Source organism: Colletotrichum graminicola, assembly GCF_000149035.1.
Source record: "Colletotrichum graminicola M1.001 genomic scaffold supercont1.3, whole genome shotgun sequence".
Taxonomy (NCBI): Eukaryota; Fungi; Ascomycota; class Sordariomycetes; order Glomerellales; family Glomerellaceae; genus Colletotrichum; species Colletotrichum graminicola.
In genome coordinates, this window is record NW_007361007.1 from 749,540 (window position 1) to 777,382 (window position 27,843).

Below are 27,843 nucleotides of genomic sequence, written 5' to 3' on the forward strand. Positions count from 1 at the left end.
TATCGGACGTTGAGGAAGCGATATGTCCCGGGCGCTTGAAAGGGACCCACGTCGCGCCGGGCGGACGCGGATGTAGACGAGACGGCGCAATAGCCATGGACCTCGTAGACCTAGACCGTGTTCCCCCACAAATGAAACGCGATAGAAAACGAGAAAGGGGGAAACATCCCAACAGGGCGTAATGCAAACTCCGTTCTCCCACGCCCCTTTGTACCGCTTCTGTGACATGCGCGCGCTCGCTGGCTTCTTTTTCCATCACCGCTCCCTCTTGCGTGCCCACCAGGCACCGACCTCCAAACACTCGCCCCAGCTCGTCCCGTTTTCCCTCATGAGGTCGTTCATCATCTTGCCCATCCAGCCGTCCCACTCGTCCTGGCTCTTGCCGCTGACCTCGCGCAGGATCGGCTCCAGGCTCTGGATCTGCTGCACGACGGTCATCAAGGCCGTGCGCCGGAGCGCCGTCTGGGCTTCCGTCAACGTCTTCTTCTGCTCGTCGGGCCTGTCTCTGTCCTTGCCCTTGCCTTTACCCGACTTGATGAAGGACTTGCCGTCCTTGGTGACGACACCGCCGACGCCCTCGCGCTCCCAGCGGACTTCAGACAGCGGGATCGCCAGGCGCTTATTGTGTATATCCGTCAGCTCCTCCGATTCCTGGAGCAGCATCGGGCCGATGAGAGTGCAAGGCACGGGGCTGAGGTTGCGGGCCTCGAGCGCGCGGTGGACCCAGCCGTTGTACTCTACAAGGAAATTGTTCAGGGGCGCGCTGAGCGGCGTCTTGCCCGAGATGGGGTACGCGCCGAGGGCCGCGACAGAGCCCGTTTCCTCCGACTCGCTGGACTGCGGCCCGGCGTGAGGGCGCAGCATTCGAATCTGGTGGTCGCTGTCCCAGAACTCGACGGTGCCGCCGGGCCGCAGGATGCGGTGGTATTCCTCAATGGCGGCCTGTAGCGAGTGCGGCGACGTCACCACCAAGCTCAGGTCCTTCACCATGACCAGGTCGAACTCGCCGTCGGCAAAAGGCCATGGGAAGTGACGCATGTCGTGCTGCACAAAGTTCCACTTCATCTCGCGGGACACGTCGCCCGCGTTGGCGCCCATGGGCGCAATGTCCATTCCGGTGAACTCGATGTCCGAGTGGCCCCGTTGGGCAAAGTACTGGTGGCACGACTGGCTCCAGAAGCCCGAGCCGCAGGCGACCTCGAGGACGCGGCCCGGCGGACTCTCGGAGAAGGAGTTGGAGCAGATAGGAGCCCCGAACACTTGTGTCAGCATCAACGTGCGCAGTGACTGGCGGTGAATCTCTTGTAGGTCGACAGGCAGCGGGTAGGCCAGTGACGGGTCGGAAAGGTAGGTGCGGCCATTCCGCAATGCATAGGGGCGGGAGGCGTCGAAGGAGAATGTGGGGTCAGACGATGTCATTGTCCGAGCAGACAGCGAGGTCGTTGAGGGAGCGGCCGACGACAGGCTTTCGGTACGGGAGAAGGGAAGTCCGCTGGCCTTTGGGGCGGCGAGGTGACGGCCGGAGGAGTCCGTGTCGACGAGCATGGCGACATGTTTCAACTCATTAAGGGTGAGGCCGACGCGGGGTGAGGATGGGGGTTGGAAGGCCAATCTTGCGTAGGAGCTCAGGCTGCCGCTTTCCTTGCGGAGGCGCGGTGGCGCTCGTGTGTGGGAAGGACGATCGGCGGCGGCGCCGTGTGCGTTTTGGAGCGAGTGGTGGTGCTTGTGCTTGGACCTCTTTGGCGACGTTGGCGACGCGGGAGTGCGACTGTCCGTGGGAGAGGCAGCCTGCGGGATGAAGGAGCCGGTCGAGGTGGGAGTCGTCGTCGAGGTCTCGTGGGATGAACGGGACGCGGAGGACGACGAGGAGGTGCGGATATGCTGCAGGCGGACCGACGGGTGGCGTTGACTGAAGTTGCGGTAATTTAACCTCGACAACGGCGGGTGATGGGAGCCTGCCGACTTGGCGGTAGAGGGGAAGGTCGACGACGACGGCGTAGGCGGTGTCGCGGCGGACGTTGAGGAGGTGGGTGAGGTTGCTGAGTCGGTCACGGGCTTGGTATTGACGGCGGCCGAGGTGGTGGCAGTTGTGATGGTGGTAGTGGAGAGGGAGGAGGAGGAGGAGGGTGAGGGCGAGGCGGCAGTCTTTGGCCTGGACGATTCGATGCGAGAAAAGACGGGAGGTAAGGGGGCGATGCTGGTGTACATGTATTGGGACATGTTTGCAGAATTTGCCGCTTCCGCTTCCGCTGCGGTTGCTTCGTCGGGAACTGGAGCAGCGGCAGTGGCAGCAGCAGCGTGACAGAAAGCGGATTTCTGGGGCCCTTAAACTTGGGGGACCCGGTTGATGCGGGTGTCGATGTGGCTCTGGTCAGTTGGGTCCTTGTCGTCTCCTCATGTCTTGGGTTTGGGCCCTCGCCCTGCTCCTTGCCCTGCCCTGTCTGGGGCCGGGAGGACGACGACGAGGCCCAGCTCGCTGGTGGCAGCTCGAGGTCAAAGTCGACCGGGGTGTCGGAGTTGGTTTGGGTTTGGTCAAACAATGGGTGGGTTCTGATGAGTGTGACTTTGATCCCTTTCTTTCCCCCCTTTGGAAGGGGTGAAAGCGAGGAAAGGAGACGATAGAATGACGACAAGGCCCGTGAGAGTCCCGATTACGACCTTGTCGTTGCTCTTTCTCTCTCTGGGTCTCCTCTGCTGGGGGTGGGGAGAAGAAGATGTGGATGCAGGTCAGGTACCAACTGGAAGGGGGTTTATTGAAGGGGGAAGGGGATGAGAGGGGAGGGGTGTGTTCGTTTGTCGGAGCCTCGAGGGGGGGAGGGGAAGAAATGTACCAGGGGATGGGGGGGGGGACCAGAAGAGAGAATGCGGAAAACGGACTGGGAAGGGGGGGGAGGAGAGCATGTGTTTTGTTTGATAATGTTCGGATACAGACTGCACCCGTACAGGACAATACAGAGACACTACTTGTTGTGCCTCGGGTTTGGAGGGGGTTTGGGGAGGACCCGGAGGGGAAATGCCAAATACTTTGTCCGCAGAGCGTTGAGGCTCTCTCTCCTCTCTCTCTCTCTGTCTCTCTCTCTCTCTCTCTCTCTGTCTCTCTCTCTCTCTCTCTCTCTCTCTCTCTCTCTCTCTCTCTCTCTCTCACGCGCGCGCGCTCCTCAGTCTCGTACAAAGGAAAAGACACTAGCTTGGTAAGCGTACTGGTCAGCCTGTACGTACCTTGCTGCTGCTGCTGCTGCTGCTGAAGGAAATGGGGGCCAGGCAGGTAAGCTGCTATCATGCTCTCTGGGTATGTACGATACACACTGGCACCCGATGCCGTGCCATGCAGCAAGCGCGGATACAGTGGTGAAATGGTGTGGTGGGGGGAGGGGGGCGTGTGTGGGAGGAAAAGATAGAAAGGGAGGGGTAGTCAAGGGTGGGAAAAGGTAAAAGAATAAAAAACAATAAAAAAAATCATACGGGAAACGTAAGAATTGGAATTGGGAAAAGTCCGTAACGGATCGAGGACAAGCGCAGGGAAGCAGTCGGGTACCCTTCTGCGGTTCCAATGACTCCAGTTAAATTGGCAGAAATCGTACCAGAATGGGCACGAATTCAAGAAGGATTCGTGTGCGTTTCCTCGAGGGAACAATGAAGGCTAGTTGAACTTGTTGAACTTGTCGGAGGAGCGGAATGTGAGATGAGAGGCTGACCGAGACAACCCGCTTCTTGAAAAGGCAAAAGCAAAGGAGCATGCGCACCTCAACCAGAACCAAACACACCAGACTAACAGACGCCGGTGAGGTGAACCACCACTCGGAGAAGACAATGAGGGCAAACGCACCCACAAACCCAGCTCAAGCCAGTGTCCGTGACCGCACATTGACACGATCCGACCAGGCCACAGACGGGAGGCAGGGCATCTCCACCCACTGGTTCGTTTGACCGTCATGTACTCCGTACCTTGCAGCAGAAACCAGTGGGTGACCGACGAGGTGTGTAGGTACTTTTGTCGACTGGCTGCAGGTACCGTCTACCTCTCTCAGGGCACCCACGTCGCTTGCTCGCCCTGGCCGTCGAGTCTAGCCAATCTAGTCTACACTAGCTAGTTAGCCAAATGGAGGATACCCGGCCTTGGAGACGGACGGGAAGCACTGGGCACCAGCTGGATACTGCTCCTGGCTCGTTCCGCGGTGGGCTGCTTGCTTTGCTTTGCTTTGCTTTGCTTTGCTTGCTGTGTTGTGCTGTGCAATGTGGTGGTGCTCTGTTTGTGTTCTTGTTTGTTTGCTTTGCTTTGCTTTGCTTTGCCGGCTTCCAACCGCCCCGCACCAAACATCCACCAAGGTTTGTATTCCCACTCGACGCCATGTCTCACGTCGTCCCAGCTCTCTGCTCTAGGTAGCGTACCTAATGCGCTCGCCGCGCCGAGTCCAACTGGTTTACCCCTCAACGCGTGTTGCCTTGTGTGCGTCCGCTCGTCGGTGGTCGCCGAAGGGTGCTCGAGGGTCAACCGATCCCATTTGCCCAGCATCAATGGCACCCACTATCCACAACGGGAGGAGGATTTCGTCAAGGCAATAATACCACGCCTACCCCAGTCAAGGTAATCAAATGAAAATGGCTTTCTCCCAACTCCAATTGCCCCTGTCTTTCCTGTTTCTGCAGGACGTGGTATCGGCGACGACTGACTTTAGCCCGGCAGGGAGATACACGTCGGACGCTTTGCCTTAGCGTGTGAGGCCTTTCGTAGTTCCTCGTCCGTCAAATGATAACGACAATGGCAACACACAGCGAGCCCCCCCCCCTTTGGCTTGCCAGTGTCCGAATTCACCGGCAAGCCATCTAGTCGACGGGAGTTTGCGATTGTGTTTGTTTATCTGCTTGTCCTGTCTGCTGTCTGTGCGTCGTCTCGTTGACTTTGTTTGCTTTTTCGTCTCGCTCCCCCTTCGTTTGGTGTCGTCCAAGCTTCCACTTGGGCCTGGGCAGGCTAGTCACAGCTTGTTCCACAATGTCTCCTCCTCCCCTTTATTGGCTCCGGCATGACAGGAGCCACTACCTAGTGCTGGCAAGACGGGGGGGCACGCGAATAATCGCCCCAGGAATCGACCGTTCGAAACTTGGTTTTGTTGGTCGCCGCCTTGTGGCTCGTGGTGGGTTGACAGCCGCCTACACCTCTGTCAACGTCGACGACGTCAACTCGCTCGCCTTTCTTATGATGCCTTTCCTAGGGTTCCGCGTCGTGGCGGGCCAAAATTCGGCGGGTTTTGATGAGCCAGTATGGCTGCGGTAGTACACCACCACAACAAGGAATTGGCATGAAAAACGCCTCGCTCAGCCCCTCATCCAGTTCGTCGGGACGCCCGGTATCGTAGTCCTCTGCGCCGAGCCCATTCAGATCTCTCTTTCTTCCCCTCCCATTTCTTTGTCTACTGATCACTTGGATCGCGTAGCTCGGGCCCTGGCCTTGCCGTTCTTTTGTTGGCCATATGTTTGCTCTCCCACCTGACACTCGATGACGGATAAGCCCACGGAGCGCAGGACAAACGGGGCCAAGGTCTGACGGAGTTGCCAGGCGGGTGGGTGGCTAGGCCAAGCCACACTATTCTACACTAGTGTTGACTTATGTAGTCAGTGGCCGTTGCGGACTTGTCATTCAGTTCTTTGCCCTCCGCCCCTGCTCGAAGAACCCAGGACCCGGGCACCAGTGGAATGCTTGTAAGCGGAAAAATCTGCAGGGTAAACGGTAAAGATGGTTCCCCAGGAACCGGGCCTCTGGGGAAAAAGTGATTGCTCTCCCGTGCCTGTCTGTATCCGTACGGGACGTATGAACGACGGAGGAGCAGAAGGTTGCAAAACTCTAAGGCATGGATTTCCGAATCCCCCTCCCCCGAATTTGATAGCTGACCAGTGACGAGTCGGTCGACGTCGTGCGGAGCCTCAACTACACAAGGGGGCAAAAGACGGCAGGAGCGAGCTCCCTGCCTTTTTTGACGATTCTGAAAGAAATCTGCTGATCGTCCTCTTCTTGGTTGAGTGGGCCGGGCCGCGCTGATTGTAACTGGACTGCTGCGATTCGTGCGTGTCTTCAGCCCGGGGGGCCTGTTGCTACTGCTAAATACTACCGAAGACGTTTGGCGCCACGACCCGGAATTTGCCGTCAATTGGCTCGCTCGCCGAGGTCCGCCGACCAGTGGACCGGCAGGTTTCTTGCTCAACGGCCTGCAAATACAGTATGTACACTACTCCGTACTTCACTCCGAAAGACAAGAGTCAAGCACGTCGGGGTTGGACCCGTCCTTCTAGAACCTGGTCCTTGGTTCTGTCTGAAATCTTGAGACGGCGGGATACCGGCCGCTTGTTCCCCGGTGGAGACGGGACTGGGGGATGCTGGACTGACGGATCACTCGTGCTTGCTTGGGCCATCGGCGGTGCTTTCTTCGCTCAACGCCTAAAGCGGCATGCGTGAAATTAGAGGAGCAGAGAGGATAGCGGTTCTGGCGGATCGACCGACAGATGGGAACGGTGGGTATGAGAAGACGGGCAAGTCACTGTCGAATGTGCAATCAACCGGTTGCCCTTCTGCCGCCTCGTTTGTTTTGAGTCCCGTGCTGTCGAGCTTTGTCTCGGCCGTTTTCCTCAAAAGTCGACACAGGCTGACAGGCGGCAGGGCTTACGGCGGCCCGCCCTTGGGCCGTCATCCGCGTCGCTTGGCTTCGCCTCGGCTTTCTCGTTGGCAAATGGTACCGGGGATAGATGGGATCAAATTTCGCCGCGGCCTCTTGTCGGCGATGGCCAGCATCGGTTACGTAGGGACATCAAACCCTGTCGGTCTATTCTGCAGCGTGCCTGTCCCGAGCCGTCCCGGGTGCGATGAAGCGACCAAGGGATTGCTATTTTTTTCGATCACTTACTTGTGTCGCGTGCCACGACGCTGACGCAGCGTACGGGATGTAAATGACCGGCTCGTCGTGATTCATGTACAGTTGCTTGCAGAATGCTGTGCTTACTTGACATAACGGCGTATCCTTCTGGACCGCGGAGGACCTTGCCTACGCGGCAGTTGGTGAACTTGATGCAGCGCCCCAATAGATAGTGCGTGTATAGTCACCTCCTCGGTTGCGTCCTGCCTATTGGAGCGCACTAGGCCTGACAGTGCAGGGTAACGTTGTATGGTTGGTGTAGCGAGCGTCGTCGGCTTCCCGGTCGGTGGGTTCTGCCCAGGCCAGTCGAATGAATCATCTGAACCTTCTGCTCCCAGGATGCGACGCAATGTTGGTAGCTTGCGACGCGAGTGTTGGAATTTGGGCTGGAATTATTCCAGTCGATTGCCTTGGTGCCAGGGCCCAAGAGCATGAATCAAGCCATGTGCAGGACGATCAGTCGGGTGTTGCACGAGAGTCAACGACTGACTGACTGGCTTGTCGGCAGTAGCACTTCTTGGCCGGGCCTCGTCTTCCCAGAACTAGACCTTTTCGTGATTGGGGGGTAATTGAGATCGCTGTCTTGTTTGGCCAAATTGGACGATCGAGTAATGGCCATCCGGACGACCGGACCGGTGGCCGTCGCGGCGCTCCAGAAGCCTCAGATGTCTCAGATACCCCAGATGTTACGGAGATCATATCACCCCAGACAGACCAATATATTTGGCGAACAGGGCCAAAGTCAAGGCCAGCTGGTTGAGTCCAGCAGACGAGCGGACAAGCGGACTCTGTCTCTGAGGCACACCGCTCTGACAAGGACCCTTGGGGTTTCCAGTGCCTCAAGAGTCAACAATGTCGATTGATAACCGGGGCGTCGGAGGACATCCGAGCTGCTAGCAGTCGAGCAGTCGGGCAGTCGGGCAGTCGAGCGTCGGAGCATGAATCGATCGTATGGATAAAGGAGGAATGAAGACTGAGCTTTTGGGATGGACAGTGGGTGACTTCTGGACCGATGTGGAAGGGGGGAGCGGGTGCGGTGCTCCTGCGGAAACCGGCCATGATCGTGTTAGTGAGGAAAGAGCAACCCACGGAAAGAGCGGCCCACCCCGCGCACGGAAATCGCGAACTCGGAAGCGACTGACGAGCACGCAGAGACGCTCGCTTCACAATCACCACCTCACAGACATACACGCGTTATGAGACTGTGAGCAGGTATTATTCTGCCTCTCGCTGCGTAAAACTGCTTTAAGTCCAGTACCTGACCGAGGCTAATCTTGTGTTAATACTTGAATCCAGTGGGCCCATGCTTTCGGAACCCAGCAGTTAAGCGTTACAGATCGTACGAAGCCAGAGCTCGGTTGGCTGGCGCAAAAACGGCCCATCGTTTTTCTCGAAAAAAGAAAAAAAAAAGAAAAAAAAACTCCTCGCCTCCACGACTTCATGCCCTCCCCTCCCTCGACCGAAAGACCCCGGTAGACGACGTCGATGGTCGAAATAAGAGTGGGCAGGAAAGAGGGGTTGGAGTCTGGTATCCATCCCGAGCTATCAGGCTCGTAAAAGTTGCCGATGGTCTCTTGGTACGGTCTGCAGTACATACTCGTTGCATCCATTGAGATATCGCAGCATTAACGCGACGCCCGCTGCCGGTACTGCGAGTCGTGGTTGCTACTTGCTCCTGGCTGACACCTTGCATGGACCAGAAACCATACCCTACTGCAGCTCGTCTCCTCCGAGGCAGTCGCCCTCTATCGCGTGCCGCTGAAGGTCGACAAGACCAGGGTGAGCTTTGTCTCCGGTCCTGCTGCTCCCCCGTATCACATCGAGGCTCTTCGCTTGACTGGTTAGATTTGACATATATGCGCAGGAGGGCTTGGCCACCCTTGGTCGACCGGTGAGACCGGTGAGCGTGGCGCCGGAGCTCTCGGATTCGCCCGCATCCTGCCGTGGGACGACCCTGTTGGTTCGAGTCAATAACACCACGTCATGTTTCTGGCTGTTTTACCCATTTCTTTTCTACCGGACGTGTGAGGAAGGATTTTCGGTCAGGAGATTTCGTGTCTAAATCTTAGGGGCTAGGCCCCTCCTCACCATGCCCTTTCCCAAGGGTCTTGACAAGGCCGCGGGGATAGGTTGCACGACGTCAGTGTGTCATCCGGTAGGGATTTTCTGTTACGTCGACAGTTAAAACAATTAGGGCTGGATGTCGTCGTTTGATTTACCGCCCCGGAATCTGGCCCGCCGTCCCGAGGACATTGGTGTCGACGCTGTAGCCTACTATCCGTGCCGCTTCTAGAATAGCCTATTTCTGCAAAGTGTTTCCGTTTGACCATCTATCCGGTTCTTGATACCAATCTCGTACATTCCCGTCTTCCAAGCCCAACTTCTTTCTAAGTAAGGTCGACAGATGGTACCTGAGTAAACATGATCAACTTCGTGAACGTTTGATTCCTGAAGCTCATTCGTAGACAGACGCGGATTTATACCACAACATCACAAAGCGAGATCAAGGTTCAGCATACGTTCTTTGATTTCAATATCTCCTACATCTTGGCAGTGGAACGTTTCGTTTACACAGATCATGGAATGACAAATGTATTCAACGCTATCTTTATCGGTCAGACCAAACACGAGGACATCTCGCATGAACACGCACCATCCAGTGCTTCTTACACGCTTTATGAAAACGCCAGCAACTGCTTGGGAACCAAGCTAGTGACCTTGTTCAACTAATCGTCTATCCTCAGATATCTATGAGTACTTGGAGCCACTTCATGTTGCGGAAGCTGTCCAGAATCAACTTGCTTTGCATTGTATCTACAATCTCTCAATCCATCGGTCAAACTTCTGAAGCAAAGCAATGAAAGCACTTCACACTCTCCAGTGTGGCCATGCACGCTCTCAACCAGCTTGCTGGAGTAGCTATCTCTGAGTGTACCCTTCAACTTCTGGTAGTTCTGTTGATCAAAGCCTTCAATGGCATAGATTTGGAAAGTGCATTACAGATATTGAGTGCATATTTCTAGCTGTAATTACCATTGCGGAGAAACAGAAACCGCTTCCTTCACTTCAAACGGAGAAATGCAATCAGAACATCAAACTTGAAAGCCTGGCGGCAAGGAAATGTCGTGCTCAGGAACAATCTGACGCAGCATATACATGTACCCTTCCATCGAGTGGTCGTTGTCCGAATTAGTAGGTTCATCGGGACCCCATACAACACCTACATCTTCCGCTGCTTGACTTTCATCTTGACTGAGCCTTCTCGAAGTCAAGTCGCGCATCACTGACTGCATTCTCGGGGTCCATCTGTTTCGGAGATACCTTCGTAGTTTCGCGTTGCTTCCGCACTCTTGCGTGAACTCCACCATGAGATTTTCGAATAATTGCAGCTTTTCCCGTTCTTCCTCGTGAACTTCTTCGGCATCTTTAACATCGAGTCCTCTTTCCCTTGAGTCCCGACCCCTGGCTTTCCCAGCTGTGCTAATACAGCAGGTGTGCGTGAGGTCGAGAACAGTGAACGTCAGTTGCCGCAAAACTGCCTGATGTAACCAAGCGTACTGTTCACTTCGATACCGTTTTCCACCAATGAGTCTACGAATAGTACGACATAAAGGCCGGCCTGCTTCGCGGTACCAACTTGTATCCATGATCGTAAGCTCTGTTTCTTCCCACCTTGGGATATGGCGTTTCCGATGCAGCATGCCTTTGATTGCTCGGCATAGGAAAACCTCAAACGGAGTGCATCCATCTGGAGAACAGTAGCATGAGCAGTGGTCTGTTACTGATTCAGAGAATACCGTGTTCGAGAGCTTTCGCGGTAGCCTAAATGCATTCTTCTCATACTCGCGCAAGTTGGCACTCAAGTGTTTCATAAAGTCGAGTCCCCATGCGAATGTACAGATTTCCAAGTGAGCATTAAGCCAAATGGTGTACAGGGCTTTTTCTTGTAGGGATTCCGGGCGTTTTCGTCCGCGGCCATAATATTCCCAGGGTCTCATCGGGCAATTTGCATCGTCAGGCCGAGTCGGGATGTCCTTGAACCCTTGTGACCAAGCGAATGCAGCTACGTCCTTTTCGTAGATCAAGGCATATACCGGGCTGCCAAAACCACGATGGTATTCCTCATCGCCTTTAGCGCATACTCTTAAGCGGTTCGGTATAGGGCAAGAGCGAGCATCGAGATATCTTTGCACCCGTCCTGCGTCCTTGTCCAAGACCCTTGAGCGACATATGCCGAGGCTGGTGGCCTCATCGATAGACAGGTATGTTGGTGCCAGGGCTTTCAATGCCTCTCTTCTGGTTCCAAGATGACCGATGATGATTTTTCTGATCGATTTTGTGAGGTCTTACTCGTACAAGGCGCGATGAAGAGTGCGATGATACAGTGCACAATTCGCATTATTAAGCACCATCTCTAGGACCTTGCAGCCGTTGCATGCGTTAGAGTCTTGGCTTTTGGCACAGACTTGATGTGCATGCGTGGCAATAGCATAGTCGATAGGATACAAACCAGATTTGTCTCGTGTATTGAGGGCGTCTGGGCTATTGTAGAGGAGAACGAGCTCCAAGATCTGCAAGTTGCCCACTGCAACGGCGATATGGCAAGGCGTTTGCCCCAAAGAATTGACTTCTTTGGAGGTATACGGGTATGATTTCAGGGTTTGAGAAACGGCCGGTTTGTCTCCCCGTAAAAAGCTCAATGAGAGCGAATCACACTGAAACACTGAAAAGCCAGATGTAGTGTTAGCAACGGCAGCGCATCGATGCACAGCCAACTAATCCTCGACCTACCATCGGCAAAATAAATTGAATTTCGCTTGTCAGCCAAGGCTGCATTTAGCAACGAAAGCCCTGGAGACCAACCAAAACGAGCGCGAGGAATAAACTCAGTCGCGGAAGTCCAGACTTGGACAAACGAACGGAATGCATCTGTTATCAGCATCGAAGTGTCCCGGTGAACGGTGTAGTATATGAATCTGAATAAGTTAGTAGGGAGGAGAAAATTACGCTATTCATTTAATAGTTAAAGATTTTACCGGAGGGGGAATAAAAATCGGAAATCTCACTCGAACGCAGTAACGTCTCCCGCTAAGGGTACATTCACTTGCACTAAGCGTGACGCCACCCTGGCTGCTAGGTCTTTGTGTTGTGTTGATCTTGATCTCTTTGATAAACTAAATTAGAAACAAGAAACGAATGATTTAGGGTACTCTCATAACGTACCTGATGACTCCTGCTATTATACATCAGTCTCATAGCCAAGGTTGTGCCGTTCTCATCTACGTCAGACGGGCAGCCAAGCTTCTTGGAATAACACCAGAGTATGCTTTTGAAGCACTCCCCGGCGAACTTTTTCTTCTCTGTGTAGTTCAAAGTCTTTTCCTTGAGGCAATCATCGAGTATTTTCCCGATTTTAAATACGGGGGAACGATCCTTATTGACTGTTGCAATCCGAGGGATGCCATGGTTGATACTTAACCCCCCAGCCCCGAAGCTAAGAGACCATGATGACTGAATGGCATTCTCTAAAAGAGACCCCATCTCATAGAGTTTGAATCTAAAAGCTTCATTTTGCTGGCACTCCGTAGGTATAATATTCTGCCAAGGACATCTGGGCAGATGGTGCTTGGTTAATCTCCTTAGTTTAGTATAGAGTATTGGGCCCTAAGTAGTTTCCTCGCGCTGCAATGACCGACGCCTGACACAAGGGCAGAGCCGGTCATTCACGCTAGGGATACTCGAAGTCGCAGTGCGTTCGATTTGCGCTTGAGGTTGGAGGATGACGTCGCACATGGTCTTGAGGTCAGTAGGTTTGGCAACTAGTCTTGCAATTTTGACATCTTGAGTTCTGTGGTTGGTAGATCTTTTCGCCATTTCCTTTAAAATCTCTTTGATTCTGTTCTGCTGGTTACGAACTAGGGAAACTTCTTGTAGGATGTCTTTTGTGTTCTCTTTAGTTCTTGTTGAGATTTCTGTTGTTTGTGACCAGATCTTGGACTGCTGAATCATCATTGTTGACGTGCTGGCTATTACTTGGGCGTTGATGCTAGGGCCGATTTGCTCTATCCGACTGACAGTGGTATTAAACGAATCGTTGATGGACTGTGCCATGCTGCTGACGTTGGTACGGGTATCTTCTTGAGTGATCTGTACTAGTTCAAGATCTGACCTGATGCCTGAGAACGCATTGCTATTGAAATAACAACTGTCAACACTTGCCATGAACCAGGCGGTCTTGAGAGATACCCACAGGCCAAGAGTTTGTAACGCCGTCTGCAAAACCACGTTTGTAGACTCTAACCTCCTCTTGAGCTTGAGAATGCTCTCCCGATGGAACGGGAAGGTGTACTGCCTCCCCTTTTCTCTGAGCTTGGTTGATAGCATGCAACCAGCCGGAGTCGAAGGTCCCTGCAATCGAGCGACCAGCGCCTCCAGTGCCCTTAACTCGCTCTTGCAGGACAGAATGCAGGCGTTTACGGCGGCGTATGCCTGTGCATTGTTTCCCCTTGATGAAGACGTTGCGTTGGCGATGGCGCCTAAGCACATCTGCAAGTTTTGGTGATGTCCCCTTGCGCGTTCGAGGTCTTTCTGCCTGCCCTTGACGGCGCTGAGGTATTTCGAAATCTCGCCATAGAGCTGCAGTCCCAGCGAGACGAGTCCTGCAGCAGTGCCGGTGATACCAACGGGCTCAGCCATGCTCTGGCGGTATGAAGATAAGTCGAAAAAGAAAGAAGGGCGTTGTCAGACTTGGAGAAAGGGCTATAGAATAACAAACACACATTTAAGGATCAGGCTAGCGAGACGGTCCTGAATATATCACTGCTTTCCATGACCACATGTTAGGCTGACTGCACCGTTGTTGGGCTGATTTGCATTGCATGGCTTGGTGTCCGTTCAACATCGACTGTGACTGGTTGGCCTCGCAGTCTCCCCAGCGGCTATCTCAGTAAACCGGCGGCCAATTATCTTCATCTCCTGAATTCGCTGCTGTCAACGTGCATTGCGGTTGTATTTCCGCAAAGTTGCCACTCTGCCGTGGCGGACAATAAGTCGCATACTGAGAATAACAGCAGTATGTCAAACTTGAAGTATCGGGTCGATACGGGCTGATTTCCCCGCAAAAGAAGTCCAATATAAGCTTAATGCCAGCAGCCGTGGGTTTAGAGCGGCGATAAATTCACTACGTTTTATCTTTCTAATTAATTCGTTGCCATTAGCGCATTGATTCACCCCAGAGCTCCCTCGGTAACTCGGCCACGGCTTATCTTCTTATGAATAGCTATAAGAACCCACAGTCCGTTATAATCCATGCGGAAACTGGCACAAAAACGACGACCAAACCCTTTCTTTGCCTATATTATCCTCCCACCTCAACATCAGTAGATGCAAAACCGCACCACTTGAGCCGTGTCAAAAACAGCTCCAGCATGGTACCGCACTGTTTGTTCCCCTCCAGGTCACGCGCCACGTCACGTTCGGATCCGATTGGCCAGCCCAGCCGTGTGGCCCGTGCAGCTTTCATAGTCACGTGACCTCGCTAGAGCTTGCACCTCCCGCCAGGCGTGTTGTCCTGTATCTGGTCTATCGTCAGGATCGAGTCAATCCCGCCCACGGCACAGTCTTTGGATCATCTGCATCTCCGACCGCATTCTTCACTCCCAGTATTCATTGGCTGCTTCAGAGATATCGCAAAACTTTGCACTGCACCCGTTCGTTACGGTATGTCATCCGCCCATTCCCCGCCCTCCCTGGGGGTCGCCAGGGGTATGCTTCAAGCCGAGCCTCTCTACCTTTGTCGCAACTCGAACCCCAGCCAGCCCCTACTCGTACTCCTCCCTTTGCTCCTTTGACCTTGCCCCATCTTCATGTCTTACTCCTCCAACTTGGCCTCACTGACAAGACATATTCTTATCAAGACACTCATCTGCTGCATTCAGCCTGCCCCGACATCATTGGACAGCTTTTGCCCTCCTCAACGTACGCCGTCACCCCCCATTGAGCTCGACTCGACGACCTCCATCTAACCCAATGCTAGACCCTTCCTAACCGAATACATCGTCAGATCGAGGAAAAATCTCACACGTTCCACGCACGCACGCCCGCACGAGACACGAAACCCTACGCATCCTCGCATCTTCGACGCGGTTCATGGGCGCCCGAGGATAGCACAAGCTCATTGCGCTACCGGGACTCTCCATTGTCCGAACCAATACTCGATGCAACTGGACCCCGTCTTCGAGTCCCATGCGCAAACGCGAGCTACCCTGTGCTTTCCCTCGTTTCCAATCTCACATAAGTTGCTGCTGCGCACCCGGTGCCTACCTCTCGCCTGCATCTTAAGTCTGAGGCACCACCACACCCGACCACGAATCTCAGGTAGATGGCCGATAGTACTCACTATCTGGACCACCCTGTCGGAGATCTCTACCTCAACTCCCTCTTATCGAAAGAACCCGCCGCCACCGACACCGTACTACTCAACACGCTCCTGAGCCGATTCGTCACGAAAGACTCCTCTCCAAACCCGTCATCAATCCCGAACTCACGGGCCAATCTGCTAGGGATGTTCTCCCAGAATCACCAGCAGGGCCACAACTCCCGCATCAATGGGGGCCCCGGCGGCCGGGGGATCCCGATGCTGTACAACTACCAACAGCAACAGCAACAACACCACCAGACTCACCTTCAGCACCACCAAGCTGCCCAGGCCGAACATGCTGCACACAATGGCAATGGCGGCGTCATGGGCCACCACTCCGCCTTCTCCTCCGGTGTAATGGGGAATTCTAGTCCATACAGCGCCAACGGCCTGCAGAACGGTCAAGGAGGCGCGACGCGGGGCGGCCAGGCACAGCAGATCACCGAACACTGGGCCGAGCAGCTGCGGCTCTACGAGGAGTCCAAGCAAGCCCACCGTGCTATGACCGAGCAAAATCAGCCCCACTACTACGCCAGACTCAAGGCCTCGGAGAACCGTGGCATCGCGGGACCTCCTCCCAGCTCGGGCAAGAACGGCGATGATGATGCGGACGACAGGAGACGACCATACAGCGTGGAGAAGAACGCCAAAGAACGGCAAAACTGGCACAACATGGACCTAAGCGGCCAGGGTCTCCGGAACCTCGCTCCGGCTCTCTTCCGCTACCAGTTCCTCCACGACCTCTTCATTGCCTCCAATAGGCTACAAACCCTACCTCCGGCCATTGGTCAGTTGCGCCAGCTGCGTTACCTCAACGTGTCATTCAACCAGATCAAGGAACTTCCCGCCGAACTTGGCATGTGCACCTATCTCAATCAGCTACTCCTCTTCGATAACCAGATCCATACCCTTCCCTTCGAACTGGGCTCTCTACACCTGTTGGACGTTCTAGGCATCGAGGGCAACCCTCTTGACCCGGACATGAAGCAAGAAATCATGGAGAAGGGCACAAAGAGCTTGATCAACCTCCTCAAGGAGCAAGCTCCAGGTATGCGCCCACGACCACCCCTTCTGTCACCGCTCGCTAATTCGCTGCAGTGCCGCTGCCACCCTCCCCCCGAAAGTATATCACTGTTCAAGAAGATGTTTCTCCTGCGCTGGAAAAAGTCAAAGTTTTCTCTTGGAACGTCCTGTGCGACAAGTATGCGACGCCCCAAACGTACGGATACACGCCGACGGGTGCTTTGAACTGGGAATACCGAAAGGCTTGCATATTTGACGAGTTGCGCGAGAAGGACGCCGATCTCCTGTGCTTGCAAGAGATCTCGACTGAGGCCTTCAAGGAAGAGTTCAGCCCGGAGTTGGCTCAAATGGATTACAAGGGCGTGCACTGGCCGAAGACGCGAGCGAAGACGATGGCCGAAAAGGATGCTCAGGGAGTGGATGGTTGCGCGACGTTCTACAAGGCCAGCAAGTGGATTCTGCTCGATAAGCAGGTCATAGAATTCGCCGCCATCGCCATCAACCGTCCGGACATGAAGAACCAGCACGATGTCTTCAACCGCGTCATGCCGAAGGACAACATCGCTGTCGTTGTGTTCCTCGAGAGTCGAGTCACAGGCTCGCGCATCATTCTGGTCAACGGACATCTGGCGTGGGAGTCGGTCTTGGCAGATGTCAAGCTTATCCAGACCGGTATCCTGATGGAACAGATTACGAAGCTCGCCGAGAAGTACGTTCGCTGGCCGGCACTCAAGGACAAGAAGCCAATTACCTTCTCTGCTACTGGCAAGGACGGGGAGGAGCCGCCCCCACCGGCCAAGGAGCCGGGTCCCAGCCAAGAATACCGAAACAACACGGATATTCCCCTGCTGGTGTGTGGAGATTTCAACTCGACGGAAGACAGCTCTGTCTATGAGCTGTTATCCATGGGTCGTGTCCCGCCCAATCACCAAGAGCTGTCCAGCTTCCAGTACGGCAGCTTCACTCGAGACGGCATCGAACACCCTTTCAGCTTGCGGGACGCCTACGCACACATCAAGAACACCCCCGACGAGATGCCTTTCACCAACTACACTCCCGGGTTCTCCGACGTCATCGATTACTTGTGGTACTCGACCAACACCCTCGAAGTGGTGGACATCCTGGGCCCGCCTGATGCCGAATACCTCAAGCGAGTGCCAGCGTTCCCCAACTATCACTTCCCCGCCGACCATATCCAGATCATGGCCGAGTTCGTTATCAAGGCTAGAAAGGATAAGAAACCACCCCACCCGGAACCGGATTTTGGATCAGGAAGCAAGGGGCAAGGGCGATAGACGAGAAGTCCGACGACTTGTTTTTTCGTACTCTTAGTCACCAAAGGTCGTCGCATGCGTGCAGGGAATTTCTTTTGCCGGAGTTTAGGATTGCGATGCTTTTCGTGAGTCGGAGGAACTGGCGAGGGGTGGTCTTTTGGGGGACGGCAGCGAAGTTCACGAGGTTCAAAAAACAACGAAAGAGAAACGGGAGGAACCGGGATCGTCGTCGGATATGCATCGCCACTCTCGGCACGGGGGATGGATGGGCCTGGCGTGGGCACGTTGAGGTGGAGGGGCTTTTGTAGATGGAAGGGTTGTTGATACATAGCCAACCAGCTGCGTTTTCTCTTGCATCCGACCCTCTTTTTGATTGTTCATGGGGCCCTTGACATTTGCGAGGCCTTGCCCGAGGTAGCAAAGCGTCTGTTCTCGTCTCTAGTGAACGGCTGATTATGTGCGAATGCGGTGAGGTACATCAGGAGTAACGTGGCTTGCGGGAATGAATTGCGATAGCAAACGACCTCCACGAGCCTTGTCGGATATCGATCTACTGGAAAGACTTATGAACATCCTCTTGAGCTCTTAGCGGACGGAGATGCGGCTGTCCTAGCCCGGACCCCTCATAGTACAAAGATAGGATTGCGGCTTAGTCAAAAGTAGAGCCCATCATGTAAGAGCAGGAAGATGCCAAACGCGCATCTGGGGAGGTGGGCACGAGCTAGACTCAATGGCATATACGTTACATGGCTAGATAAGCGCGTTTACGAAAGGGAATAATTGCCGGCGCACGAAAAGCTTAGGACGCCCGCCCCGGCCCGGTTGGGACAAGTAAGGGGGGGACGGGATCTAGTGCTAACGTTGGAAACAGCCCGCTGCCAGGTCTGGCTTAGAAAGAAAATCATGAAGCGAACCTAGCCGTCTTGCAACGATACTGGCCAGTAGTATTAGCTAGATATATTTGTGCCACCGGAACCTGATCAACTTGTCCTCGTTGATCAAAGATCTGAATAGCAGTTGCTTTCATGATCACCGTGTCCGCATAATGCCTTGAGGACTGAGATAAGTAGGTAAGTGGCAAATGACTCCCAGTTAGAGCTTGGATAATGGCAAAGAACGTTGAAAAGCATTTCATCTCGTCAAAAGCTCCCCTTAATTCATTTCATATGCCCTATATTCTCGGTATACTGCCAGGACCGGGAGGTACGTGGGGAGCTAATAATGCAATGATTCCTTTTAACCACCTCTCTCAAGCAATCCCGAACCATGATGCGTCTTAAGCCTTCTCTTTCAGAAGAGCCAGTGTTTCTGTAAAAGCTTTTGCCAGCGCCACGCCATTCTTCCAAATGTCGTTGTGCGCGCCTTGAAGCTCGATGAAGTGCGTTTTGTTTCTCAACTCGGGCAGGCTCTCCAAAGCGGCCTCCATCGCCTCCGCCTGGTCCCACGGAACAAGTCCGTCGTCCCTGCTGTGCGCCAGAATAAAGACCTTCGAGCCCAGCGCCGCATACTTATCGGCGTCCACTTTGGCCGGACTCGCATCCCTCAGCTGGTCCTCCCTCATGGCATTGAGGACCAGGTAGTCATAGCCGGGGTGAGTGACATGGAGATGCGGGTAATCGTAGATACCGCTGATGCCCAGGACGGCCGCGGGCTTGGGGACGGCGGGGTCCCGGAGCGTCTCCAGGGCGGCGAAGAAGGAGATCTGGGCACCGACCGAGTGGCCGGAGAGCACGTAGTTTCCGTCAATGGGGTGGCGCTTGTTCAGGTCCTTGAGCGCGGCGACGGCATCGCTCATGTGATCTGGCCACCTCGCGTTTTGTAGCTCGTTGGCCGGGGTGTTGTTGGGCTGGACGCCGGGGAGGGCCGAGAGGCGGTAGTTAAGCGAGGCAATGCCAGCGACTCGGTCTGCCAGGACATCTGGGCTGTTGGTCTCGAGGGAGGCGATGGCGGCGTTGACGCCAGTGGAGTTCTGGGCAAAGTCGCGGTAGAATCCTCCATGGATCCAGACGAGCCAGTACTTATCGGCCGAGACCGAGCTAACGTTCCCGGACGTGGGTGGAATGTAGATGCCGTATGTCTGGAGAACGTTGGCGCCGTATCGGTACGTAGTCGTCTTTGTGGCGGCCATGGTAGCCCCCATCAGTATTGTGGCAATGGATGTGGCCAAAAAGCGCATTTTATTGGTAAGATGCGGCTTCTTGCGTACGATCAATAGGAACCTGGGAGAAACCCAGACTACATATACCGGTCACACATCATTCCACAGCGTCAAGGATAGATAGGACTGAGGAGAGAGTGCATATCGTCCTATGCAACTAGGCTCAATGAGTGGAACAGGCCCGGTTGGAGATCGCATAGCCGATCCAAAGGCAAAAGATCATCGGTGACAAAATCCAGCGGGGTGAAGAAGCTAAGGACCTGGGTGGCTCGCCTTATCATATATCAAGGAGTCGGGCCGGGGCACCTGGCGGCAGGACAATCATCTTTTCCTATCACCCACTTAAAAATGTTCGGTATCCGCGCCGTGCGTGGATCGCCAAGAGACCGGGTCACTAGTGCTGTTTTCGAGATGGGGGTGGAAGCCTTTTGAGTGTGGCTGGTTTAAGACGAGGGATGCATCGAAGTTGTCAACATTAATTACAGACGTATTTCCTCCTGGTCAAGAGAATGCAAATTCAGGCTAATGCCCGAACGCACAATAAACTGAGCGTAGAGGAGGGAAGAAACTCACCATTAACGAACACGGATTTTTACCAATAGATTCACAGACATAAAGTTCGCAATAAGAGGGTCCAAAATGTCCCCTTCTGCCTTGCCTCTCTGTGATGCCTCTTTCCCAACTGGCTATGCATAATTCCCAAGACGATCTCCAACCTTAGCTTCCTTAGTTCACTTGTCGAAGCCTCCACCAACCCAGTACCCAAAGAAGTTTGGTGGATCTGAACATTCGTCGAACTAGACTCGCAATCAGAGCATTGCAACAGCGGCTCCGCCTTTGCAGTCACAAATCACACAGGGATCTGACTTACCGAGCTCTCAATGGACACAAACAGACACTAGTCAGTCTATCTAGCGTTTGCACTTGATTCACGCCGAGCATAGTCGCGTATACCAAGTCAATTAAAACTGGAGTCCGGCATAGTCTTGATGAGCCCTTGAGCTCAACCACGGAGCTCTGTAAGAGTAGTATCGAGGCGCTTGGTGACTCAAGCGTTCTGCAAAAGCTTAAACGTAGCATCCAGCTCGTGCAACGCGTCGTCGATGTAAGACCGTCGCTCTCGAATCCACTTGTGGAGATCCTCCAGCATATGCTTCGAGCTGTTGATCATACGTTCCATTTCTTTGGGTTGTGGACCGCCTGAGGTCGCCCTTCGATTGACGATCCCGACAGGATCGAGCGCCTCTCGAAACTCATTCTCGCTCAAGAATTGGTAGCCGCTGTCCTCGAGGTTTGTGTGTTTCAACGTGTCGACGAATATCCTGGATGCCTCAGCATAGGGGAACTCGCTCGGGCGCAGGCCCGCATTCTTTGCAAATCTAACCACTTCTGAAGCAAAGTGGTGCCCGAATCGGAATGGCACATTGTGCTCCCGCATCAGAATATCCGCCAACTCCTGAGAGGCAGTCCAGTCCAGGTCCAGTTCTTCCAAAGACCGTTTCCCGTCGATCACCAGTGCGTCGAGGATGCGCTCCCAGCCCCCGAGCACCCCTATCGTCCCGTTGAGTACAGTAAGGTTGTCTGTCAGGTCCTTCGCATCGACCATACCCGGGGGGAGGTTGTGTCCCTGAATAGCGCGGCCTACGCCGAGACTCACAACGCGGGACGCATCCGACCGAATTCTGTTGAGCAGGCCGGGATTCCTTTTCTGCGGCATAGCGCTTGAGACATATGTGTTATCCCCGCCCTCTTGGAGAAGAATCCACGGTCTCGGCTGAGAGTATTGGGCCATGACATCTTGAATGTAAGCGCCGGCATGGAGAGCGATCTGGGACGCTATCGCTCCAAGCTCAACAGGCATCTCTGAAGCGGTGATCTGCGCCGCGTCATAGGCGTTGTCGACGGCCTTTGCGAAACCGAGATCCTTGGCCATGCGTTCGCGGTTCAGCGGCCAACTTGTGCCATTAAGGACGGTGGTGCCCATGGCGCAACGATCCAGTCGTGCATAACACTGCCGAAGTCTCTCTGCATCCCGATGAAGTCCGGCGATGTGGCCTAACAGGTAATGGCCATAGGAGTTGGGCTGAGCAGCAACTCCGTTGGTATAGTTCGGGACTAGTGTTGTGGCATGAGTCCGGGCCATCTCGACGAGTCGTCGTGTCGTGTCATGAAGCTGCAATGCGAGTTTCAGCAGTGCATCGCGGAGAATTGCCATCGAAGCGGTAGTGAGCATGTCTTGACTGGACCGCCCGGCATGGAGGAGAGTGGCCTCCACACCGGCAGCTTGGATAAGGAGAGGCTCAAAGGTAATCACGAGGCTTGGGCGGGGAGCGTTGGGCTCGTTGCCAGAGTCCAGTAGCTTTTGGAGGCCGCTGGCGATCCGACGAGCCGCGTCTCGATCCAAGAGCCCTTCGTCCGAGTTGATAACGGCACTGGCCTTGTTAATCTCACCCAGCCAGAAGAACATGTCTCGGCCGGGCATCGGGAGGTCATCGGGGGAGACTAGGTAGCCCATGATTGCTGCTGCACACACAAATCGTGCGACTGAAGCAGTATGACTTGAAACGGATGGATATCAGGTTACCAGCAGTTAGTTTCTCCGACTTCTGCTAGTCTGTGAGGGTGTCTAGGCCGACAAGTCCGATTAGGAAGCTGGAGATAAGAGCGGCGGGGAAACGACATTGTGTGCCTCCAAAGGCGATGCCTCTTGACCCGCCGGGTTCTTCGGAGCCGACTCGGTCAACGAACCGTATGTGCCGACCTCCACTCGGTCGTGATTTGTGATCAAAACTGCTCAAGAAATAAAAACAAAACCCCGATCGCAAGAGATACGTGTATGGTGCTTCGGGCAATCGCCCGGTGGCCACGGAACGGGCTCGTGGGAAAGAGATCCGGTAGGCATGGCGCTTTTTGCCGTCATGTTGCTCAGGGCCGGCCCGAATGGCTCGTCGCCCTTTGGCTGCTCCATCCGAAGTCAACCCGACAGGCGAGGCAGATTCCGTTGCAAGGACCCTGAGTGAAACGGAATACCCGATTTTGCTGATTAGACAGCATCAGTGTCGCATGACAAAAGACATTGACCACGGATAGGGGTTCGGCGGCACAGGAATTAAGTTCCGGGCGATAGCCGTCGAACCCCGTCCCATATTGCATCGCGTGCTGAGACGCGTAAGGCAGACAGACTCTCTGCAAGTACCCAACGGCTTGCCTTGTGGAAGACCCAGAGAGACCCAATTCGAGCTTCCGGAAGCGCGTCTATTGGCCATCCCTCGAACGATGAAATAGGGGTGGATCGTCATGGAAACGGAGATCCTCCCACTACCCGCAGAACGCCAAGACCAGCATACGGGCAGGATGTTGCAAATTGCAATCTACAGGCTGGCCGCCTTACTTGATTGTTTGATCAACGGTCCGATTCTTCGTACGATGAATCCAGTACAGACAGTCGCACAGCACAAGGCAGATTATAGGGCACAAAGGTGGCCAGAGACGATACCAGTTATTAATCAGCAGTAGAATCAAATTTGCGTAAAGGTCACAGGACGAGTGCCTGCGTATTTTGCTTGATGGACTGACCAGACGCTTAGGAAACGTTTAAGGCGTGTTTACTAGTCGGGAACCTTAGAAACTGACCTCGATAGAAATGGGGCACTCAGGAACCTGCAGTACAATGTAATATATATATATATATATATAACGTTATATATAAATATACATTGGCCGATCTGTCTGCTGAGTTGCATCCGAGGCCGTAGGTGGGTTGCAAACGTCAGATGTGGAGAGAAGGAAAATTGAAACTGGACCTGTAGCTGCACAGCCACTCGACGGTAATACCCTTTAACACGGTGACTCTTCCACTTATCTTGGCGGACGTCGCGGCTTCTTGTGTGTCGTCTTCGGTGCCAAGCGTTCAACAAGTTGACTGGCATTCTTTTTTCCCGTGGTCCCAATGCGCTGTATTCTCTCTATCTTGGCTTCTGGTAAACCCAACTGAATCAACAGCCAAGATGAGACCAGCACTGCCGGCCGTGACCGTTGGCCTGAGTTTGACGGCCGCTGCCAATGCTGTCGACATAACATGGGATAACGACGGTTGGTTTCTCACGGTTACCAAAAATGGCATGGTCTCACTGACCTTCCCCAGAATCAATCAAGAGCGCCGCAAGCACCATAGCCTACGGGCTAGTGAAATATTATACTGGAAACAACACTGGTGATACGCCGGGAAACTTACCGGATCCCTATTACTGTACGTCCTGCCGACTATCGACGTGGTGTTTTCTTTTCTCACATGTCTCAGGGTGGGAGGCTGGCGCTATGTTTGGCACATTAGTCGATTATTGGTGGCTCACGGGGGATGATTCCTACAACGCTATTACTACGCAAGCTCTGCTTCACCAAGCCGGCGAAGATAATGACTATATGCCGAAGAATCAGACCCTGACAGAAGGAAATGACGACCAAGGCTTCTGGGCGATGGCAGCTATGTCGGCAGCCGAGCATAAATATCCCAACCCCCCCGAGGGTCAACCACAGTGGCTCGCTCTAGTGCAAGCTGTTTTCAACGAGTACGTCAGCCGTTGGGACGAAGCGGAATGTGGTGGAGGTGTGCGGTGGCAGATCTTCACCTGGAACGCCGGATTCGACTACAAGAATTCGATTTCGAACGGGTGCTTCTTTAACGTTGCTGCGCGCCTGGCTCGCTACACTGGCAATACCACCTACTCTGACTGGGCCGAGAAGGTATGGGACTGGCAAAACAAGGTCGGCCTAATCACGGACCAGCATGAGGTCCTAGATGGAATCCATCTTGAAGGCAAATGCCCCAGCTCCGTCGACAGCACGAAGTGGTCTTACAACGCTGGCATTTTTCTCTACGGCGCCGCTGTCATGTACAACATAACGGAAAACGACACCTGGAAGACCCGTGTGGATGGCATGTTAGAGGAAGTCAACAAGGTATTTGTTCAGAACGAGGTCATTTACGAAGCGTATTGCGAACCCACTGCCCAGTGCAGTCAAGACGCCCAGAGCTTCAAGGGATATCTCGCCCGATGGCTGGCAGCCACATCGCAGGTCGGCCCGCATACCTCGGACTCCATCAACAAGCTGTTATTGTCAAGTGGGAAGAAGGCAGCAACGAGTTGCTCGGGCTCTGGTGGTGCGTTCAAGGGCCCTCCAGGCACAGCTTGCGGCTTCTCATGGCTCAAAGATTCTTTTGATGGCGTGGTTGGCGTCGGGCCGCAGATGGCTTCATTGCAGGTGATCATGTATAACCTCGTGCGGGCGGCCGAGGGACCTGTTACTACCAAAACTGGAGGAAAGTCCAAGGGTAACCCCAACGGAGGCAAAATCGACGACGGTAGTGGTTCGGGCTCAAGGGGTCCCAACCTCAAGCCGATTACAGCCGCGGATAAGGCCGGGGCGGCTATATTGACTATACTTGTTAGTGTTGGTGTTGTGAGTGGCACTATTTTTGTCTCAATCTAGGGGTCTGATGTACTTCATAATTTCAAGCATATTTCTTCTCACAGCGGCTTGCCACCTCAAATTGCCATTCTGAACACGGACAGCGTTACTTCAGCTCTGGCCCTCATCTATCAGACATATAATCAGCCCAACGAGGCCCAGTCAAGTGTTGGGTGGCTAATATATAGTACCTTCGTTCTTTGGCGATGTTGTATTTGAGCATAGCTGGCTTACTCATTGTGAGTTCTGGACAGATATCATCAAAAAGTGCAGTGGGAAAACTCAGGTCTAAGCGGAGTTTCCTACGCAATTTCTAGGAACGTCCTCCCCTTGAATAACACTCAAACAACTCTGATTTCTGCTTTGCCCCAAGATAATTTACCTTATGCATTCTCTGAAAGTCACTTGTCACTAATTATACTCTAATTGCTTGGCCTTCCCCTCCTGTTCAATTTGTGCAAGTGCACTTCAATTGAACTAAACCGATAATCGTAATTGGCGTATGAAATTTTGGGCAATAGATAAGTGAACTTGATCTTCTCTCTATAATATCATAGTGGATATGTCACAGCTAAATCAATCTCGACACGAGCCAGGAGGTAGGTTTCTGGTCGTTTGTATCTAGCAGTTCTTAGTCTCGTTACGATTGGTCTTTTGAAGATTATATTATTACTGCATAAGTCTTTTGAAGATTCTCCAACAATCTCCTGCGTCAATAAACTGAGCTTTCAAGAGTTGTGACCGCTTGCGATGCCCCAAAAGTACGCTGCCCAAGCTCCAAAGATCAGCATGATCAGTGCACCAAAGCATGCCTTGGAGATGATTTTGTTCCGCGGCCCGTTGTCTTCATAGAAAACCCTCTTCCTCTCGTTCCATAGCTCGCCATGGGCGATGCGCTGCTTCCTTGTCCATTGCAAGTTTCCGAGGTCAATGGACCACCAAGACAGTGCAATCAATATGATGGACACCAACACGGATGCTCCGGAGAGAATGGCATAGACGATGACGACGTGGTCGTAGCTGTCGTTATCGGCGTCTTGGATGACACCGGTCACAACACGAACGATGATGTTCATACTGCGAAACCATTAGACTATGCGCGATTCTGATCAAGGTTTTAAGTTCTTACGAATTGTTCATGGCCATCTTGACGGCGTAAGCGGTCCCGAAGGTAGACGCATGCCACATGGAGGTCCGAATACTGTCGATGATTGTGGTAGGCCCAAGGGTGAAGGCAACCGCATAGATGCCGAAGGCAGCAGCTGCGCCCTTGGTATCAGTGACCCAGTTGATCAGGCTCATTGCTAGGAAGACTCCGGTGCCGCAAATTGCGACTAGATACAGTTAATATTCTGGTTCGGTTGTTGGCACTGGTAAGTAACTCACGCAGTGTGATACGGTTGCCCAATATGTCAATGAAGGCCCCGAGGCACGGCACTAAGAAGAAACCGGCATATTGCAAAATTGCGGAGTACCAGCCAGCAGTGATGGAGTCAGTATTGAATCTCTTTTCAGCCAGCTCGGTGGCGTTTTGGCTAAAGACTACGGCGGTGCTCGTCTGGAATAGCGAGAACGCCATGATGGCCCAGAAGGCCCAAGGCAACTCAAGCACCTGCTTCGGCTGGAACTTTTTGGACTTCTCGGTAAGTTTCTCGCCTGTCGCCGGATCCTTCATGTTGCCAAACTTTTTGTGAGCGATGCCGTTGAAACGGTAGAAGACCAGGGTGAGGACATTGGTGAAGACGTTCATGAACACAGAGATCCAGAAGACCCACGCGAAGTTGCCAGTGTTCTTCGCAATGATGTTGGCTGAAGACTTGCCGACGAAGCCACCAATCTTCTTGATGCCGAGCTCAAGACCCAGGGTCGAAGCGAAACCGTTGTTCGGCGAGAACCAGGAGCTAAAAACCTTGTACTGCGCCACTTGGGTCGCAATGTCGCCAAGGGCGAGGATAACTCGGCCAGCAATCATGAGCTTGAAAGAGCGGACTTGGGCGGCGGCAGCGACAATAATGGATCCAATCGAGTAAATAATGTTGCCTGCCGTCGCGTTAGGCTTCCCCTTCCGAGCACACAGGCCATTGCATTCATGAATGGATTAAACCACACTCACCATATAGCATGGCGCCGGCACCACCGATCCTGTCCGTTACCATTCCGCTGAAGAGAATTAAAAGGGTGACCATGAAGTCTTCACTGGCCTCGAGCAGCGAAAACTGCTTGTTGTTGATGTGCAGCTCCTTCTTCAAGGTGGACTTCAGAGCGCCGGTGATACCTGAACTCCATGATGACCCGAAACTGATGCAGGAGATAAGAATCACGGCAATCAGCTTCCAGTACATTGGAGGGTTAGGCTTTGCCTCCTCGGTTGTCGAAGAGTTTGACGAGCCCACAAGCTCGTTGACAAGGCCTTCGGGCTGCTTCGCCGTATGAGACTCGAGATCTGCGCGGGCCGCCATTGTCACGGAAGTCCCAGGCGTTCAGTAGCAGTCTAATGCAGCGATGGAGGATGAAGAGAGATCAGAACGTAGGGCCGATTCTTATTACCATAAGAGGCGGCCCGCTTCTTTAACTACTCACTGCTGACGGGATTATTCC

The 27,843-nt window shown here is 53.7% G+C and overlaps 8 protein-coding genes across 8 annotated transcripts; 2 read left to right on the forward strand and 6 right to left on the reverse strand.

The window, feature by feature from the left end:
• Positions 1-255: 255 nt before the first annotated feature.
• Positions 256-2,220, reverse strand: GLRG_01129 (methyltransferase domain-containing protein; the record flags this gene model as incomplete). Its single annotated transcript, XM_008091814.1, has 1 exon — positions 256-2,220. The coding sequence occupies one exon, from the start codon at positions 2,218-2,220 to the stop codon at positions 256-258; it is 1,965 nt and encodes a 654-aa protein (XP_008090005.1).
• A 9,028-nt stretch (positions 2,221-11,248) lies between these two features.
• Positions 11,249-11,844, reverse strand: GLRG_01130 (uncharacterized protein; the record flags this gene model as incomplete). The annotated part of the gene is made up of 2 exons (XM_008091815.1): positions 11,249-11,625; positions 11,694-11,844. The coding sequence occupies 2 exons, from the start codon at positions 11,842-11,844 to the stop codon at positions 11,249-11,251; spliced, it is 528 nt and encodes a 175-aa protein (XP_008090006.1).
• Positions 11,845-13,059: 1,215 nt separating this feature from the next.
• GLRG_01131 (uncharacterized protein) lies at positions 13,060-13,598 on the reverse strand (the record flags this gene model as incomplete). The annotated part of the gene is made up of 2 exons (XM_008091816.1): positions 13,060-13,092; positions 13,149-13,598. 2 exons carry the CDS (start codon positions 13,596-13,598, stop codon positions 13,060-13,062), a joined length of 483 nt encoding a protein of 160 aa, XP_008090007.1.
• Positions 13,599-15,282: 1,684 nt separating this feature from the next.
• GLRG_01132 (endonuclease/Exonuclease/phosphatase) lies at positions 15,283-17,639 on the forward strand (the record flags this gene model as incomplete). Its single annotated transcript, XM_008091817.1, has 2 exons — positions 15,283-16,369; positions 16,420-17,639. 2 exons carry the CDS (start codon positions 15,283-15,285, stop codon positions 17,637-17,639), a joined length of 2,307 nt encoding a protein of 768 aa, XP_008090008.1.
• Positions 17,640-18,894: 1,255 nt separating this feature from the next.
• GLRG_01133 (uncharacterized protein) lies at positions 18,895-19,794 on the reverse strand (the record flags this gene model as incomplete). The annotated part of the gene is made up of 1 exon (XM_008091818.1): positions 18,895-19,794. One exon carries the CDS (start codon positions 19,792-19,794, stop codon positions 18,895-18,897), a length of 900 nt encoding a protein of 299 aa, XP_008090009.1.
• Positions 19,795-20,824: 1,030 nt separating this feature from the next.
• GLRG_01134 (argininosuccinate lyase) lies at positions 20,825-22,291 on the reverse strand (the record flags this gene model as incomplete). Its single annotated transcript, XM_008091819.1, has 1 exon — positions 20,825-22,291. One exon carries the CDS (start codon positions 22,289-22,291, stop codon positions 20,825-20,827), a length of 1,467 nt encoding a protein of 488 aa, XP_008090010.1.
• A 1,492-nt stretch (positions 22,292-23,783) lies between these two features.
• On the forward strand, positions 23,784-25,266 carry GLRG_01135 (glycosyl hydrolase family 76; the record flags this gene model as incomplete). Its single annotated transcript, XM_008091820.1, has 3 exons — positions 23,784-23,868; positions 23,921-24,025; positions 24,077-25,266. 3 exons carry the CDS (start codon positions 23,784-23,786, stop codon positions 25,264-25,266), a joined length of 1,380 nt encoding a protein of 459 aa, XP_008090011.1.
• Positions 25,267-25,973: 707 nt separating this feature from the next.
• On the reverse strand, positions 25,974-27,704 carry GLRG_01136 (major facilitator superfamily transporter; the record flags this gene model as incomplete). The annotated part of the gene is made up of 4 exons (XM_008091821.1): positions 25,974-26,322; positions 26,375-26,579; positions 26,632-27,285; positions 27,359-27,704. The coding sequence occupies 4 exons, from the start codon at positions 27,702-27,704 to the stop codon at positions 25,974-25,976; spliced, it is 1,554 nt and encodes a 517-aa protein (XP_008090012.1).
• Positions 27,705-27,843: the final 139 nt, after the last annotated feature.